Source organism: Schistocerca americana, chromosome 9, assembly GCF_021461395.2.
Source record: "Schistocerca americana isolate TAMUIC-IGC-003095 chromosome 9, iqSchAmer2.1, whole genome shotgun sequence".
Classification (NCBI taxonomy): Eukaryota; Metazoa; Arthropoda; class Insecta; order Orthoptera; family Acrididae; genus Schistocerca; species Schistocerca americana.
Window position 1 is genome coordinate 162,883,744 of NC_060127.1, and position 15,790 is coordinate 162,899,533.

Sequence of the window (15,790 nt, forward strand, 5' to 3'; positions counted from 1 at the left end):
GTTGATAATCAGTTATCAACACATATACTGGAATGTGAGTGCAAGCATTAAAAAATTTGTTCCCCAAATTGTGCAAAGTTTATGGATCTTCACCCCCCACGCAGTAAAAAAAAAATGCCTCCACATATAGAAATCTAACGAACATAAATCCAGGGATGTGGCAGCCACTCTTCAAGACCCACTATACAATACACAAAAATGGTTCAAATGGCTCTGAGCACTATGGGACTTAACATCTGAGGTCATCAGTCCCCTAGAACTTATAACTACTTAAACCTAACTAACCTAAGGACATCACACACATCCATGCCCGAGGCAGGATTCGAAACTGCGACTGTAGTGGTCGCGCGGCTCCAGACTGAAGCGCCTAGAACCGCTCGGCCACACTGGCCGGCCATATACATCTCTGGGAAAATTGGATAGCAATAATGCATAGACAGTTACCTCATAATCATGTTGGCACGACTGTGCTGAGATATTGGTTGAGTGATGCACATTCTACATGCATTACGTAAACATGCGATTTACATCCAACCAAAATTCTCATTATTGATGTAAGGCTGACCCCAGATCCAAATATATAGAGTTACAATATTTCACTATTTCTGACTGTTATGAGGCGACATCAGAACTGGTATCTTGTTACCAGAGTGACACACTGACCAGTCATTTAATACCCATCTTGGTCGCTTGAAATCTTGATATAACAGCAACATTCATGTTACTTATGCATGTCTCTCTGGGGCTGCTGTTTGAGGACATGCATTGGTGTCACCTGTACTGTTGGGTCAACTACTGTTATCAACAAGTCACAAAGCCTTACTGATCAAGAGGGATATAAATATAATTTACTTCATGCTGAGTGTTTTCTCACAATTACCACTTCAGAATGTCCTAAAGTGATGGGTACTTTTGTGTTAGATACTACCACAGCGTGGCAGCATGCGTTTTGAGTGGCTTGGCGTAGAAACTTCGCTTGAGATAGCATATGGTCTGAACTAATAGAGGCAGCATTCTAGGATTTAGATCCTGATGTACTGTTTGTTCCTTCTTGAGGTAATGGTTGTACCACTGCTTTGAGGACTTGCATGTTTCAAGATTTGTGCATCGAATCTGCCTGAGATACAGTTTGCCAACCCTTTTCCATAACTGTCCTCCATTGGCACAGTTGGATCTTTGTGGACACAGATATAAGAAGTGTTTAGAGCGATCTCCAGATTGCAGATGCAGGGCATCTTCGAATTTTTGCCAAGATCTTCCAGCACATGAGTATACGTGTCACACTGATATTACTTTATCATACGGTTGTTTTTCTGCCAATCCATGAACATGTAGGTACCCTTATTATTACGGTGGCAGGTTCTACATCGGTCCAGTGCTGGTGCTGATGGTGGTCCACCCAGACGATGTTCAACACATCATGCTGACATCCAAGATGGTGGACCGCGACCCCTTCTTGTGTTACGCTATACGGACCTTTCTCGGCGATGGCTTACTCTCCGTCAATGGACGCCAGTGGAAGACGCACCGCAAGCTCATCAACCCAACATTCCATTCTGAGGTGAGTTGGCTAGCCCAGGTAAAACTTACTAAAATGTTCTGGACTACTGTCCCGTGATCGGATGAATTTCTTGTTGAAACACAACGATTCATCTCTGTTTTCAGAGGATATCTTCAAGGGTGCTGGTGGCTTTTGCACAACCTGTCTCGCTCCAACCATCCTTCACATGTAATTCGTAGGCACGAACTTAAAATTTGATTTCAAACATAAGCTAATCTGACCACGTCCTAAATAGCAGAATAAAACTACTCAGTCTCACATTGTCGGCCATGAAAATTTATATTTTACGATATGCCTACGCATAACGCATACTTTAATGGCAGCTGCACTGGTTATTCACACAAGGTACTCTAAGCTGATTAACGTGTTTGTTAAAGACTTAACAGGAATGTGTAAGATACACAATATATATATATAGCGTGGTCCACTGATCGTGACCGGGCCAAATATCTCACGAAATAAGCGTCAAATGGAAAAACTACAAAGAACGAAACCTCTATCTTGAAGGGGGAAATCAGTAAACGCTATGCTTAACCCGCTAGACGGCGCTGCCATAAGTCAAACGGATATCAACTGCTTTTAAAAAAAATAGGAACCATCATTTTTATTACATATTCGTGTAGTTCGTAAAGAAATATGAATGTTTTAGTTGGACCACTTTTTTCGCTTTGTGATAGATAGCGCTGTAATAGTCACACACATATGGCTCACAATTTTAGATGAACAGTTGGTAACAGGTAGGTTTTTTTAAATTAAAATACGGAACGTAGGTACGTTTGAACACTTTATTTCGGTTGGTCCAATGTCATACATGTACCTTTGTGAACTTATCATTTCTGAGAACGCATGATGTTACAGCGTGATTACCTGTAAATACCACATTAATGCAATAAATGGTCAAAATGATGCCCGTCAACCTCAATGCATTTGGCAATACGTGTAACGACATTCCTCTCAACAGTGAGTAGTTCGCCTTCCGTAATGTTGGCACATGCATTGACAATGCGATGACGCATGTTGTCAGCCGTTGTCGGTGGATCACGATAGCAAATATCCTTCAACTTTCCCCACAGAAAGAAATCCGTGATGTCAGATCCGGTGAACGTGCGGGCCATGGTATGGTGCTTCGACGATCAATCCACCTGTCATGAAATATGTTATTCAATACCGCTTCAACCGCACACGAGCTATGTGCCGGACATCCATCATGTTGGGAGTACATCGCCATTCTGTCATGCAGTGGAACATCTTGTAGTAACATCGGTAGAACATTACGCAGGAAATCAGCATACATTGCACCTTTTAGATTGCCATCGATAAAATGGGGGCCAATTATCCTTCCTGCCATAATGCCGCACCATACATGAACCCGCAAAGATCGCTGATGTTCCACTTGTCGCAGCCATCGCGGATTTTCCGTTGTTGGTGAATGACGCTTCGTCGCAAAATAGAACGCGTGCAAAAAATCTGTCATCGTCCCGTAATTTATCTTGTACCCAGTGTCAGAACTGTACACGACGTTCAAAGTCGTCGCCATGCTTTTCCTGGTGCATAGAAATATGGTACGGGTGTAGCATTCTCAACAACGACGTTTTTGAGATTCCCGATCCTCACGCAATTTGTCTGCTAGCGGTGTGCGGATTAGCACGACAGGAGCTAAAACACCTACTTCGGCATCATCATTTGTTGCAGGTCGTGATTGACGTTTCACATGTGGCTGGACACTTCCTCTTTCCTTAAATATGGTAACTATCCGGCGAACGGTCCGGACACTTGGATGATGTCGTCTAGGATACCGAGCAGCATACATAGCACACGCCCGTTGGGCATTTTGATCACAATAGCCATACATCAACACGATGTCGACCTTTTCAGCAATTGGTAAACGGTACATTTTTTTTCCTTTATTGATTTTCAATTCCCCCCGAAGGGGACGGGCTGGCAGCAGCTTAGTACGCTGCTCTACAGCCTACTGACTTTTATTTTAAAAAACGGAAGAAGAAAAGAAACAAGAAAAACAGGCGATAAAACGGTGACGTCAAGTGTAAAATGGCGGAAAAATGCGGAAACTTAAAACAGAAAGCAAAAGGAGTTGGCAACGTTAATAAAAGACACAGGAATCAGACAAGTAACATAGTACACACACAAGTAAAAAAACACGGTGACAGTCTGGTTTCTGTTCGCAAGAGATAAAAGGCACACCCAGCGACAGTATGATGGCCGTTCGCAACACTTCCCAAAAAACACAAGACGGAACACTCACTGTAAAACACTCACTGTAGAACACTCACTGTAGAACACTCAATGTAGAACACTGCACGAAAGTGGCGGCACAAAGATGACACTCCCGAGCGAAAGGCAGATGGGTGGGGGGGGGGGGGGGGGGGGGGGGATCTGGAGACGGTACATTTTAACGGGGGTAACGTATCATGAAGCAAATACCGTCCGCACTGGCGGGATGTTCAATCACAAAGTGAAAGAAGTGGTCCAACTAAAACATTCATATTTTCTTACGTACTACACGAATATGTATTAAGAAATGGAGGTTCCTATTTAAATAAAACGCATTTGATATCCGTTTGACCTATGGCTGGCACCGCCATCTAGCAGGCCAACCATAGCGCCATCTGGTTTCCCCCTTCAAGCTAGACGAGTTTCGTTCTTTGTAGTTATATATATAAGTTTTTTGCTGTGTTTGCATATAAAGGAACATTTTATTCACATCATAGACAGGCGGTAAGCTGTTTATTATCACTATTTCAATATCATGCATCTGGGGACTGGTACCCTTCAACAGTTGTGTTACTGTCTAACACACGATGTTAACACGGGATTTCAAAAGAAAACAAATGAAATTTTTCACTCCAAAATATAATCATCTTCATCTGGATGAAAAGTATTATAAGCTACAAACCACAGTGGACCGAAGATACACTGATGGAGAAAAACGTATGACTACCTGCTTAATAGCTCGTTTTCCCGTCCTTGGAATAAGAATTACTTCGCTGATTTTACATATCAGGAATGTAACAGTTTGTTGGCGAATTTGTGAAAGTATGTGGCATTAGATGTCTGCGCACAGCTCTCGTAATTCGGGTCCGCTGATTTGCGAACGCGATGATGGCTCCCGATAGAGACCTGGAAGTGTTCCGCAGGATTTACATCAGGCGAATTTTAGTCGCCGAGGCATCAACGGGCGTTCACTAAATTGCTCATCAGAAAACTGTAGCACGGTTCTGGCTCTGACACACGGAAATTATACAGCTGGAAGATGATATCGCCGTTGGGAATGACGTCAAGCATCCACGCCCAGTGGAGTCGCAACTGAAAACGTCGTTAGGTCAACATGTGAACACATAGGGGTGGTCTGCTATGGAGCTCCATGCTCAACAATATACGATGAACGGTGTGCTTTGAAACGCTTGGGCATGTACCAGCATTGTGCTCTTTGGGCAGAGATGCCATTGACCAACATCTATCCTAATTTACAGAACAGACAGTCCTCCGAGCTCCACGCTCTGTGAAGAGTCGTGGACGTCCTACCATTTAAAGGTTAGTAGTAGTTTCATTGTCTTTCTACACTACTGGCCATTAAAACTGCTACACCACAAAGGTGCCGTGCTACAGACGCGAAATTTAACCGACAGGAAGAAGATGCTGTGATATGCAAATGATTATCTTTTCAGAGCATTCGCACAAGGTTGGCGCCGGTGGCGACGCCTACAACGTGCTGACCTGAGGAAAGTTCCCAGTCGATTTCTCATACACAAACAGCCTGGTGAAACGTTGTCGTGTAAGGAGGAGAAATGCGTGCCATCACGTTTCCGACTTCGATAAAGGTCGGATTATAGCCTATCGCGATTGCGGTTTATCGTATCCCGACATTGCTTCTCCCGTTGGTCGAGATCCAATAACTGTAGCGGAATATGGAATCGGTGGGTTCAAGAGGGTAAAAGGGAACGCCGTGCTGGATACCAACGGTCTCGTATCACTAGCAGTCGAGATGACAGGCATCTTATCCGCATGGCTGTAACCGATCGTGCAGCCACGTCTCGATCCCTGAGTCAACAGATGGGGACGTTTGCAAGACAACGACCATCTGCACGAGCAGTTCGATGACGTTTGCAGCAGCATGGACTATCAGCTCGGAGACCATGGCTGCGGTTACCCTTGACGCTGCATCACAGAAAGGAGCGCCTGCGATGGTGTACTCAACGACGAACCTGGGTGCACGAATGGCAAAACGTCATTTTGTCGGATGAATCCAGGTTCTGTTTACAGCATCATGATCGTCGCTTACACGTCTCGGTTACATCTTGTTCGCATTGACGGCACTTTTAACAGTGGACGTTACATTTCGTATGTGTTACGACCCCTGGCTCTACCCTTCATTCGATCCCTGCGAAACCCTACATTTCAGCAGGATAATGCACGACCGCATGTTGTAGGTCCTGTACGGGCCTTTGTGGATACAGAAAATGATCGACTTCTACCCTGGCCAGCAAATTCTCCAGATCTTTCACCAATTGAAAACGTCTGGTCACTGGTGGCCGAGCAACTGGCTCGTCACAATACGCCAGTCACTACTCTTGACGAACTGTGGTATCGTGTTGAAACTGCATCGGCATCTGTACCTGTACACGCTGTACAAGCTATGTTTGACTCAATGCCCAGGCGTATCAAGGCCGCTATTACGTCCAGAGGTGGTTGTTCTGGGTACTGATTTCTCAGGATCTATGCACTCAAATTGCGTGAAAATGTAATCACATGTCAGTTCTAGTATAATACAGGGTGATTCAAAAAGAATACCACAACTTTAAAAATGTGTATTTAATGAAAGAAACATAATATAACCTTCTGTTATACATCATTACAAAGAGTATTTAAAAAGGTTTTTTTTTCACTCAAAAACAAGTTCAGAGATGTTCAATATGGCCCCCTCCAGACACTCGAGCAATATCAACCCGATACTCCAACTCGTTCCACACTCTCTGTAGCATATCAGGCGTAACAGTTTGGATAGCTGCTGTTATTTCTCGTTTCAAATCATCAATGATGGCTGGGAGAGGTGGCCGAAACACCATATCCTTAACATACCCCCATAAGAAAAAATCGCAGGGGGTAAGATCAGGGCTTCTTGGAGGCCAGTGATGAAGTGCTCTGTCACGGGCTGCCTGGCGGCCGATCCATCGCCTCGGGTAGTTGACGTTCAGGTAGTTACGGACAGATAAGTGCCAATGTGGTGGCGCTCCATCCTGCTGAAATATGAATTGTTGTGCTTCTTGTTCGAGCTGAGGGAACAGCCAATTCTCTAATATCTCCAGAGAATGTGGAACGAGTTGGAGTATCGGGTTGATATTGCTCGAGTGTCTGGAGGGGGCCGTATTGAACATCTCTGAACTTGTTTTTGAGTGAAAGAAAACCTTTTTAAATACTCTTTGTAATGATGTATAACAGAAGGTTATATTATGTTTCTTTCATTAAATACACATTTTAAAAATTGTGGTATTCTTTTTGAATCACCCTGTATATTTGTCCAATGGATATCCGTTTATCATCCGCATTTCTTCTTGGTGTAGCAATTTTAATGGCCAGTAGTGTACCTTTCTCAAAAGACGCTCACGACAGTAGCATATGAATATTCGCCCAGCTTGGCAGTCTTCAAGATACTCGTCCACAGGTCACCTATCTCAATGGATTTCCCCATTGGCAGCGCATATCTTCGCTAAAGTGATCCCCATCCCTCTCTGTTCAAATGGTTCAAATGGCTGTAAGCACTATCGGACTTAGCATCTGAGGTCATCAGTTTCCTAGAACGTAGAACTACTTAACCTGACTAACCCTTAGGACATCACACACATCCATGCCGGAGGCAGGATTCGAACCTGCGACCCGGCCTGTGTGACCGAGCGGTTCTAGGCGCTTCAGTCCGGAACCGCGCTGCTGCTATGGTCGCAGGTTCGAATCCTGCCTCGGGGAGGGATGTGTGTGATGTCCTTAGGTTAGTTAGGTTTTAGTAGTTCTACGCCTAGGGGACTAATGACCATAGTGCTTAGAGCCATTAGAACCATTTGAATTCGAACCTGCGACCGTAGGAGCAGCACGGTTCCGGACTGCAGCGCCTACAACCCCTTGGCCACAGCGACCGGCTCCGTCTCTACTCCGCTTACATATTCGTAGCGCGTCAGGTGCCTGGAACGTCACCAGGCTGCGTTCACACTCACGGTTGGGTAGTGGTCACAATGTTTTCGCTTATCTTTGCGGACGAACAAAACCCTGTGGCACGCAGTTCCAGATCGTTCCAATTTAGCGTGCGTCTTGCTATGTGCTGAACAAAGAAGCTGCACTCTCTGGTTTCTATCGTGTATATGATCTCCACCTTCTGCCAGTTGGAGTTGGAGAGGAAGCTCATTGAGAGTGTGTGTCGAATTCCAGCTGCTGGAGGGATTCCTGGAGGCCTTCCACGAGGGTGGTCTCTACCTGAGCGAGCGTCTTGCCAGGACTGGAGGCGCCACTGTCGAAGTCCACCCACCTGCGGCTGTGGCAGCCCTCCGCGCCATCTCCAGCACTCTCATTCGCGTCAACCCTGACGTCATATTGCCGGGCCCCATGCCAGAGGAGGAGGTCTCTACCGCCTTGTGTAACGCCATGAGTTCCATCCAGGTAAGGCAGATTAAAACAGCGAGTTTACCGACTCTCCTTCCAACTACGGCATTTTATGCTGCTAAGTCTACATCTGTACCCTTAGGCCAACTTATGATCCGAATCGTAGAAAACATTCTACACTGTCCTGGACGGCGAGTGTTTATTAGAGACGTTGGTGTCTTCAGGAACCATCTATGCAGTGAGATATGATTGCCCACTTTCCTTATACAGGGTGTTACAAAAAGGTACGGCCAAACTTTCAGGAAACATTCCTCACACACAAAGAAAGAAAATACGTTACGTGGACATGTGTCCGGAAACGCTTACTTTCCATGTTAGAGCTCATTTTATTACTTCTCTTCAAATAACATAATCATGGAATGGAAACACACAGCAACAGAACGTACCAGCGTGACTTCAAACACTTTGTTACAGGAAACGTTCAAAATGTCCCCCGTTAGCGAGGATACATGCATCCACCCTCCGTCGCATGGAATCTCTGATGCGCTGATGCAGCCCTGGAGAATGGCGTATTGTATCACAGCCGTCCACAATACGAGCACGAAGAGTCTCCACATTTGGTACCAGGGTTGCGTAGACAAGAGCTTTCAAGAGGGTTGAGGTCAGGAGAGCGTGGAGGCCACGGAATTGGTCCGCCTCTACCAATCCATCGGTCACCGAATCTGTTGTTGAGAAGCGTACGAAGACTTCGACTGAAATGCGCATGAGCTCCATCGTGCATGAACCACATGTTGTGTCGTACTTGTAAAGGCACATGTTCTAGCAGCACAGGTAGAGTATCCCATATGAAATCATGATAACGTGCTCCATTGAGCGTAGGTGGAAGAACACGTGGCCCAACCAAGACATCACCAACAATGTCTGCAGACCACAGAAAATCTGTGTTGATGAAGTGACTGCACAATTGCGTGCGGATTGTCGTCAGCCCACACATGCTGATTGCGAAAATTTACCATTTGATCACGTTGGAATGAAGCCTCATCCGTAAAGAGAACATTTGCGCTGAAATGAGAATTGACACATTGTTGGATGAACCATTTGCAGAAGTGTACCCGTGGAGGCCAATCAGCTACTGATAGGGCCTCCACACGCTGTACATGGTACGGAAACAACTGGTTCTCCCGTAGCACTCTCCATACAGTGACGTGGTCAACGTTACCTTGTACAGCAGCAACTCTGACGCTGACATTAGGGTTATCGTCAACTGCACGAAGAATTTCCTCGTCGATTGCAGGTGTCCTCGTCGTTCTAGGCCTTTCTCAGTCGCGAGTCATAGGCTGGAATGCTACGTGCTCCATAAGGCGCTGATCAATTGCTTCGAACGTCGTCCTGTCGGTACACCTTCGTTCTGGAAATCTGTCTCGATACAAACGTACCGCGCCATGGCTATTGCCCCGTGCTAATCCATGCATCAAATGGGCATCTGCCAACTCCGCATTTGTAAACATTGCACTGACTGCAAAACCACGTTCGTGATGAACACTAACCTGTTGATGCTACGTACTGATGTACTTGATGCTAGTACTGTAGAGCAATGAGTAGCATGTCAACACAAGCACCGAAGTCAAAATTACCTTCCTTCAATAGGGCCAACTGGCGGTGAATCGAGGAAGTACAGTACATACTGACGAAACTAAAATGAGCTCTAATATGGAAATTCCACAGAAGATCTTTTCTTTAGTTGTGTGTGAGGAATGTTTCCTGAAAGTTTGGCCGTACCTTTTTGTAACACCCTGTATATGATGTGATAGACAAGTGAGTAGCCACCATCGAATGTCTGCTGATGACACTGTAGTATGCGGAAATCGGTCGTCGTTGAATAACACTAGAGGATACAGGATTACTTAGATGCAGTAACAATTTGGTGTTAGGAATGGAACCTTCGTCTAAATTTGGGAAAAATGTTAGTTAATTTGGGTGAGAAGAAAATTGGTATTGCGCTTGTTGACAAGTCGTCACTGTTAAATTTCTAGGTATCCGCCCCCGGTAGCTGAATGGTCAACGTGACGGACTGACAGTCCTCTGGATTTGGGTTCGATTCCTGGCTGGGTCGGGGAAATTTCTCCAGATTAGATTAGTTTTTCGTTCCATAGATCCGTGCTGAGGAGATCCTCGTCGATGTGGAATATGTCAATTTTTTAAAGCTGAAATAACAATACTAATAGTATGAATATAAACAATACATCATTTGTTTCTATTGAAAAATTCGTCAGTGGAATACAAGGGGTTGGCCACTAGTAAGTCTTTCAGGCTCCTTTTCAACTGATCTTTATTTGGAAATAATTTTTTTTGTGTTTGCTGGCAAATTATTGAAGATGAGTGTTCCTGAGTGGTGGACCCAGTTTTGAAGTAAAGTAATTGCTTTTAAGTTGTTGTGCAGATCATTTTTGTTCCTGGTATTGTATGTATGAACTGAGCTGTTCGTTGGAAAAAGAGATATATTATTTAGGACAAATTCCATTAAGGAGTAAATATACTGAGAGGCAGTAGTTATTCTTTGAAGAGGTTTCTACAGGTCGTCCTTGAATTTACTCCACAAATAATACGTATTACACGCTTTTGGACTCTGAAAACTTTTGTTTGACTTGATGAGTTACCCCAAAATATTATACCATATGACATTATGGAATGAAAGTAGGCAAAGTATGCAAGCTTTTTCATTTTTATGTCACCCATGTCTGCTATCACTCGAGTTGCAAATACAGATTTGTTAAGACGTTTCTGCAGTTCTGTGGAGCGCACCTCCCAACTGGATTTATTATCGAGTTGCAATCCCAGGAATTTAAGACTGTCAACCTCTTCTATCCGCTCTTCTTCATACTTTATGCATATGCTTGGTGGAAACCTCTTACAATCTTTTCGAAGTTTAATGTCAATGAGTTGGCTTTAAACCATTTATTAATATCCATGAAAACATCATTAGCAGATCTTTCTAGAACTACACTCGACATACTATTTATTGCAATACTTGTATCATCTGGAAACAAAACGAACTCTGTTTCTGGCAGTGTAACTGATGAGAGATCATTAATGTGCACTAGAAAAAGCAATGGTCCTAAGATGGATCCTTGTGGGACACCACGTAATTTCTTCCCATTCTAATGATGACTGATGACTTAATTCTCTAGTTCCTTGCACTGACACCCTTTGTTTCCCGTTAGTGAGGTATGACTTGAACCATTTTGCAGCACTGCCCGTGACACCATAGAATTCTAATTAATTTAAAAGGATGTTGTGGTTCACACAATCGAATGCCTTTGACAAATCACAGAAAACACCTGCAGCTTGTAACTTATTATTTGATGAATTAGCCTTCTCGATATCAGAACCCTTCAGAAATCCAAACTGTGTTCTAGATAATATGTTATTTGTTGTCAGATGGTTGAGAAGCTCCGACCAGGGACTGGGTGTTGTGCTGTCCTCATTATCATCCTATCATCCTCATCGACTGCAGGTCGTCAAAGTGGTGTCAAATTGAAAGATTGGCACCCAGCTAACGGTCTGCCCGATGGGGGGCACTAGTCATACGATCAGATAAAGGGATAAATGCAAAGTTGCAAAGTGAAATGAAATGTAATGAGAAAGTGAGGTCGGTTCTAGGGATGTGACTGCCAAATCGGTTTGTTGGGAGAATTATTGGAAAGTGTAGTTCATCCAAACAGGGGACTGCATACAGAAATCTCGTGTGGCCCATTCTCCAGAACTGCTCGAGCGTTTCAGGTACCCACCAGGTCGGATAAAGGAACACATGAAGCAGTGCAGAGGCCTGCTGCTCGTTTTATTGCGGTAGTTTTGATCAAAACTGGAGTATTATGGAAACGCTCCATGAACTCAAATGGAGATCTCTGGGGGGGAAGAGGACTCTTTTTGTAACTAACAACTTAGAACATTTAGAGAACTGGCACTGGCTACAAACTTCACAACAGTCGATGACGGAGTCTGAAATATTGGCGTTTGGTTTGGGCGGCCAAAATAGAGTCCTCATGTATATAGGTAAATATCCGAGCAGTGGGTTGATCTGTGTGGTGGTATCAAAAGTATTTTAGAAGTTGGGGTCCTGTATGGCACTAAAACGAGCTCCTCATCAGGCTTCAAGCTGTGAAGGCCCAAATGGTGCCTAATGGCCGCTGTGTCTTCCTCTGCCTTATGACGTCAGGTGGATGCAGTATGGAGGGGTATGTGGTCAGCACACTGCTCTCCTGTGGTCTTAGAAATCAAGGTATGAAGGAGCCTAGACCAAGCAGCGCTAATACGTGTAAAATTCTGTCATCTTCGGAATCCAACAGACCATGTTCAGCTTTATATTTCCCTTGAGACTCCATACCCAACCCAGACAACCCTAGTTGTCACCTTCACAGTTTAGATATTGTAGGTGCACAACATCAGCAGGAGTTGTTGCCGAAACACCAAGATAGTCAATGTATAAACACACGGAAGTCTTGTTAGTTAGATTTTTATTTGCTAGGAATATGCTCTATTCACAGTTGCCTTAGGAAGTACATGTAAAGTCCTATCGTCACACAACTGCATAGTTTAAGCACCGAGATAGCCTCTTAACGTAGCTAAAGTACTGAATGGCTTTCAAGAACCGTAAACCCCATCCCATTCTAGTTCCTTCCTTCAAAAATTGACTATGCCGCGGACTGATAATTGAGGGTAAGACGTAATGGCGACCAAGTAAACAGTTGAATGCGATTTACCTCTCCAGTGAAGCTCTTCACGCAAATCTTGCATTACCTCTCAGCACGTTTGGTCCTCTCGAGGCTCCAGTAACTACTGTGCATGTCGACGTCTGAGCAACAAGTAAAGTGTAATGTGCCAGACAGTAGGTGTGTCGACTGGAGAGTGAATTCACGTCTCTCTCTTTTACTCAGCACTCAAGTAGATACATCCTTCCGTGCGACCTTAAGGCTCGTCTCATCAGCCATCCAGGAACTTGCCTTTGCTCCACCCTCTCCCAGCAGCGTCTGGCATCATCCTTCCAAATCCTAGCAGCGTCTTTTCTCTTCAAACTGTCAGCATGAGGTGTTCTCTTTCTGGGCGCTCTGCAAATTTTCTGTTACTGTCAGAGAATGGATCTCGTCCGTCAGTGGTGGCAGACATTGAGAGTTCTGTCCAGTGGAACTCAAGTAAAGTTTGAAACAATCTCCTACACTTGCAGTTTCCAACCAATAGTGCTCCAGGGTCTGGAGGCAGGCAGATAATCTATACCACTCCATCGAACAATTTCCAAACAGATATGGCCGACACACAGGCGTGGCTCTACAAAAATAACAGTAGGATCCAAACCGAACTCTAGGTTCTAAAATTTAAACCTAATGTTATTCCGTAGTGTCCCTCCTGAGGTACCGAAGATGCTGGCCTGTGGAAGGCGACACATCGCTAGAAATTCCTTATTTTTTTAAAAGGCTTCTTCGAACAATGCTAATGTCTCCTCGACAGAAAAAATCTGTCTCGTGTCGAAGTCAGAGAAGGTGGGATGAGGGATATGAATGGACTTGGGTGTCAGTCTGGCTACATGAAGCTGAAACCAAGCCTCTGACTCTGAACATTCTTATGATAGCCTGCTTCCTCAGTCTGGCTACATGAAGCTGAAACCAAGCCTCTGACTCTGAACATTCTTATGGTAGCCTGCTTCCTCTAAGGTTCATATCTTATGCTAACCAGCTGATAGATTCCCAACTGTGCACTCCCCTTGCCGTACCCACAAGAGACAAATACCTCTTGAAAGGACCTTGAAGGCCCAAAGGTACCGACCGGCGGCCATGTCGTCCTCAGCCCTTTGGCATCACCAGATGTGAATACAGAGGGGCATGTGGTCAGCACACAGATTTCCAGGCCGTTATTCAGTTTTCATTACCAGTGCCGCTCCTCCTCAATCAAGTAGCTCCTCAATTGGTCACACAAAGGTTGAGTGCACCTTGGTTACCATTGCCAGACCCAGACAGTGACCCATAATCAAAAGAGAGGTGAACAGAGATTAACAAAGTGACTTCACTGGAGGTACGGAATCTTGTTTCCAGTTACTATGCAGTGTCAGTGATAGACTAGTTGAGCAAGGGAAATGAACATAAAAATTCTGAAATATTTCTTGCCAGTTTCAGAGGAAATGGGTCGCGTGATACATTCCTACCAACTACCTAATCACATTCACATTTCACCTCATAAGGACTCCACTTTTCCTTCCCTCCCACATTGCTGTATCGCTTTCCCCTTCTCCTCTTCATTCACTCCTTGCCTTTTCCCCTCGAAATAATGGCGCCGCCGATATCGCTGGATACTAGTCCCTTCTTGTCTGCCAACATCCACTCCCACTCCTTTGATACTACACATTAATCGATGATATTCATTAGTAAATTCTCATTTAACTGCAAGTACGTAGTATTTTATACTGAATAAAATCATGACATGTATAAAACAGATGTGCAGTAAATCACGTAGAATAATAAAAGAACGACATGCGTTCAAAACAACTAGAAGTTGCAAAACAATTTCAAAAAAATGGTTCAAATGGCTCTGAGCAATATGGGACTTAACTTCTGAGGTCATCAGTCCCCTAAAACGTAGAGCTACTTAAACCTAACTAACCTAAGGGCATCACACACATCCATGCCCGAGGCAGGATTCGAACCTGCGACCGTAGCGGTCGCGCGGTTCCAGGCGGTAGCGCCTAGAACCGCTCGCCCACTCCGGCCGGCCAAAACAATTAATACACAGGTGTCCAAAATTAAAGCAACAAACGGAAATTTTGCAGGGTTGCGTTTATTTTGCCTCAAAACAGTGTAAACAGGTGATACTAAAATAAAAACAATGTGAAGAATACAGAACGTAGACACCTGCAACATGCGTAATGAAAGCCAACAGTTTTCCTCGATTTTTTCCAACTTAGCGGATTTGCACAGAGCTGGTTAGTGTGCTCAGTGAGGCGTTTGACCACCTCTGGGAGTAACAAAGGCCCGACTACGATAGGGCATGCTGTGGGTGATGTCATCAATCCCATGTTGAGGCAATAAGGCCAGTTTTTCCCTCAGAGCAGCTCGTAGTTCTTGGAGAGTTGTTCGTGGATAATGACGTGATACAACCCGTCTCCCAAGTGCACCGAGACGTGCTCTATGGGATTCAAATTGGGGGAGCGAGCAGGTCACGCCCTGTGTGTATATCTTCCGTCTACAAGAAAACAACAACCACTCGTGTTCTGTAAGGTCGAACATTATGATCCACCAGTACGGCGTCTGGGCCCACAGCACTTCACAACAACCGGATATGTCGTACCAAGATCTCGTCACGATACCTGATAGTAGTGAAACCTTGCAGATTTAACTGTACAGTTTCAGAACAGGTGTTCGAGCGGTCAACATATTCCCTGCCCACACCATTAGTTGTCCTCTTCGGTATTAGTCTCTTTCCACGATGTTTGGGTCTCGAAATAGTGTTCCACTTTCCCTTCTGATGCGAATCCATCGAGACTCACTCTCCAGACTAAATCGGGACTCATCTCTGAAAACAACATAGGCCCACTGTTCGACCACCGAGGTGGCGTGTTGATGACTCCAGTCTAGACCT

At 44.6% G+C, this 15,790-nt stretch overlaps 1 protein-coding gene across 1 annotated transcript in view; it reads left to right on the forward strand.

The window, feature by feature from the left end:
* Positions 1–15,790, forward strand: part of LOC124551266 (cytochrome P450 4C1-like) — a 161,854-nt gene that overhangs the window by 88,605 nt on the left and 57,459 nt on the right. Inside the window, exons 3-4 of the mRNA XM_047126265.1 lie at positions 1,360–1,561; positions 7,997–8,224. Coding sequence (XP_046982221.1) covers positions 1,360–1,561; positions 7,997–8,224 — 430 coding nt within the window. The remainder of the gene's footprint in view (positions 1–1,359; positions 1,562–7,996; positions 8,225–15,790) is intronic.